This window comes from Pteropus alecto, unplaced genomic scaffold (assembly GCF_000325575.1).
Source record: "Pteropus alecto unplaced genomic scaffold, ASM32557v1 scaffold45, whole genome shotgun sequence".
NCBI lineage: Eukaryota > Metazoa > Chordata > Mammalia > Chiroptera > Pteropodidae > Pteropus > Pteropus alecto.
Window position 1 is genome coordinate 28,220,178 of NW_006442491.1, and position 2,960 is coordinate 28,223,137.

Genomic DNA, 2,960 nt, shown 5'->3' on the forward strand with positions numbered 1-2,960 from the left:
GACTGTGGGTAAATCATGTTATCTCTTCCTTTAAAATAGAGCTAATACTGCCTGGCTCACAGAGGCTCATAGTGCATTGTTGTCCATACTACATGGTAAATAAATCTTGGCCGTGATTATAACTAGGTTATAAAGTCTTCAAGGGTGGGAAATAGATCTTATTCATTTCTCTATATATCCTTCTGTTTTTTAAGCAGTAGAACATTTTTTCAAGTTTTAAATTAAATAAAAAGGAATTACTCTGATCCCATCACTCCTGGTGTCTCCACCACCCACTCTCCCCACCCCCAAATTTCTGGGAGACTTTTTGAAAACTGTAAACTTACAGCATCTGGCACACATCCTGATGCCCAATAGGTGTTCTGGAAGTGTTGAACGAATGAATGAATGAATGAATGAATGAGTCCCATCTGAAACCAGAAATGCATATTTTTCTAAGCACTTTGGTTGACTTTACTCATAGTCACTCAACAATAACTTCTGGAGAACAAAAGATTCCATTTCTGCCCAAGAATAGTGTTTATTTGAAGTGTGAGAAAACCAGGACTCGCAAAGATAACTAACACTACGGGCCAATAGTGAGACTGTTAGGCAGCCACAAGCAAGAAAGAGCTAAGGGCACGATTTTAGACCTTTAGAGGAGAAAGAGGGAGAAGAAATCAGGGAGCTGGGCTAGAAGAGAGAGTTGTGGGAAGGTGAAGTGTGTAAGCTGGAGCCACGTGCTGCCGGGGCATTCTGAAATGCCTTGACCAAAAGCGGTAGATGTGATTCTGGAAGCCAAGGCCTGGCAAACTACAGCCCATAGCAAAATCCGGCCTACTGCCTGTTTTTGTAAATAAAATTTTATTGAAACACAGCCGCGCCATTCACTTAATATTATCTGTGGCTGCTTTCATGGGAGAGAGACATCTGGCCCACAAAGCCTAAAGTATTTACTGTCTGGCCCTTTCCAAAATAAAAAATGTACTCACCCTTGCCTAGGCAATGGGAAGCCACTGAAAGTTCTTGATCAGGAACTGGTGTGTGGTGTTCCTTTTTTTTTTTTTTTTAACAGCTTTTATTGAGATACAATTCATATACCATACAACTCACCCATTGGAAGTGTACAGTTCAATGGGTCTTGGGATATTACATTAATAACTTTTTAAAATTGTGGTAAAATACATATAGCATCAAATTTGCCATTTTAACTATGTTTAAGTGTGTAGCTCAGTGGCATTCGTTACATTCACAATGTTGTGCAACCACCACCACTATTTCCAAAACCTTTTTCTCACCCCGAAGAGAAACTCGGTACCCATTAAGCAATAGCTCCCTATTCCCCTTCCCCGCAAAGACCGTGGCCCGTTGCAAGGGTTAACTCAGGAGCTGGTAGGATGGGTTTGGGATAAGGCTGTTTAAGAAATAAACAGCAGTGACCCTGACAAGGCTTCAGGGATATGTGTCCCCACCCTGCCCCCCCTCCCCGCCACCATGATTAAATTACACTCGTTGTCTAATTAATTATTCGAGCTCTCATTTGTGTAGTTGTACTCTTATAAGTTACAAAGTGTTTTCACATAATGTTTACAGACACCATTTTATTTATTTGTTTTATTCAGAGAATAAAATCAAGATGCAAGAAACGAGGTGGTTTATTCTGTCACCAGCTCGCAGGTGGCAGAATCCAGGACCAGGACTGACACTTAGATCCGCCTGAGTCGGGGTAGAGAGCGGGGCAGAAGGAATGAGAAAATTAACCCTTGCTGGGGAGTCACTTATTTGCCAGGCACGGTGCTAGGTGCATGCACACGTGGCTCTGTTATTTCATTTTCGCTACATCCCCGTGCTGGGGAGAAGTCGTCTCTTGGTTTGACAGATGAAGAAACCGAGGCTTGCAGCTATGACTTGCCCAGTCAGTGGTGCTGCTGAGATTTGGAAACCTGTGTGAGGGTTGCTCAGTCTCCTCTGTCCCCTGACCCCATCTTTCTGGGACCTTTTCTCTTCCAGGGGCAACTGGATTGGTGAGGCACCGTACAAGATGGGGAGGCCGTGTTCCGCTTGCCCCCCCAGTTACCAAGGCAACTGCAATAACAACATGTGTTTCTCTGGGTCCAAATCCAACAAGCTCCTGTGGTTCTGAATTTTCCCTGGGCTCTGACGGGCCTCCAGCTGGGCCTAACCCTCCAAGGGTCCCTCCCCAAGGACTGGGTCGAGGAATAATTCTTTCTCTTTAAAGACATGAAACGGGCTCGCTCCGCTGATCTGATTTTCCCCTTCTGGTTCCATTTTCTAAATGTCTAGTGTGTACCCGAAGAAAACGACCTCCTCGCCTTTCTTCTTTCCTCGGCTGCATCTTTCTTTTCTCGGGTTTTCAGGAAAGAGTCCTGTGTCTTTAACTGACTCAGTCCCCAGAGAGCCAGGGCTGGGAGGGGCGGTGGCCACAGCAATGTTTTACTCTCAGGCCTCAACCTTACAAGTCTGTGTCCATCCAATAAAAGGCATTTATTAAATACCCTTTAGCCAGCCACCCACCTTCATTCATGGAACAATAGCCAACCAGCTCTGGGCAGCCTTTGAAGATCCCTGAGTAGGGAACATTTCGGGTCCGAGCTTTTAAAAAATAATTGAAATTAGCTTGTGGACACCTCACTCCTATTTCGTGTTACTGGAGACACCATAAGGCCCAGGGCCCCCTTTCAGCGATGGGTACACGGAGGTTCCGCGAAGGAGTCTGACTCACAGAGCTGCACAGCTCATCTGCGAAGGCACCAGGTCGGAGCTCAGGCTCGGACGCCCCTTCAGACACCTCTCTGAGCACTCAGGACTGAGAGGCGAAAACCAAAGTCTTTCTGGCCCAAGGGAACTGTCTCTTTCAAGGCTTGTATTTTTCCGCTTTCACTCTCTCTGCTTTGGTTTCTCCCTTGCATCTGCTTGCCAGTTCTATCTGTCTCTCTTGCTCTTTATTTCTCCTAGAGAAT

The 2,960-nt window shown here is 45.4% G+C and overlaps 1 protein-coding gene across 1 annotated transcript in view; it reads left to right on the top strand.

The window, feature by feature from the left end:
* Positions 1 to 2,122, top strand: part of R3HDML (R3H domain containing like) — a 12,799-nt gene extending 10,677 nt beyond the window's left edge. The window contains exon 5 of the mRNA XM_006921831.1: positions 1,990 to 2,122. Coding sequence (XP_006921893.1) covers positions 1,990 to 2,122 — 133 coding nt within the window. The remainder of the gene's footprint in view (positions 1 to 1,989) is intronic.
* Positions 2,123 to 2,960: the final 838 nt, after the last annotated feature.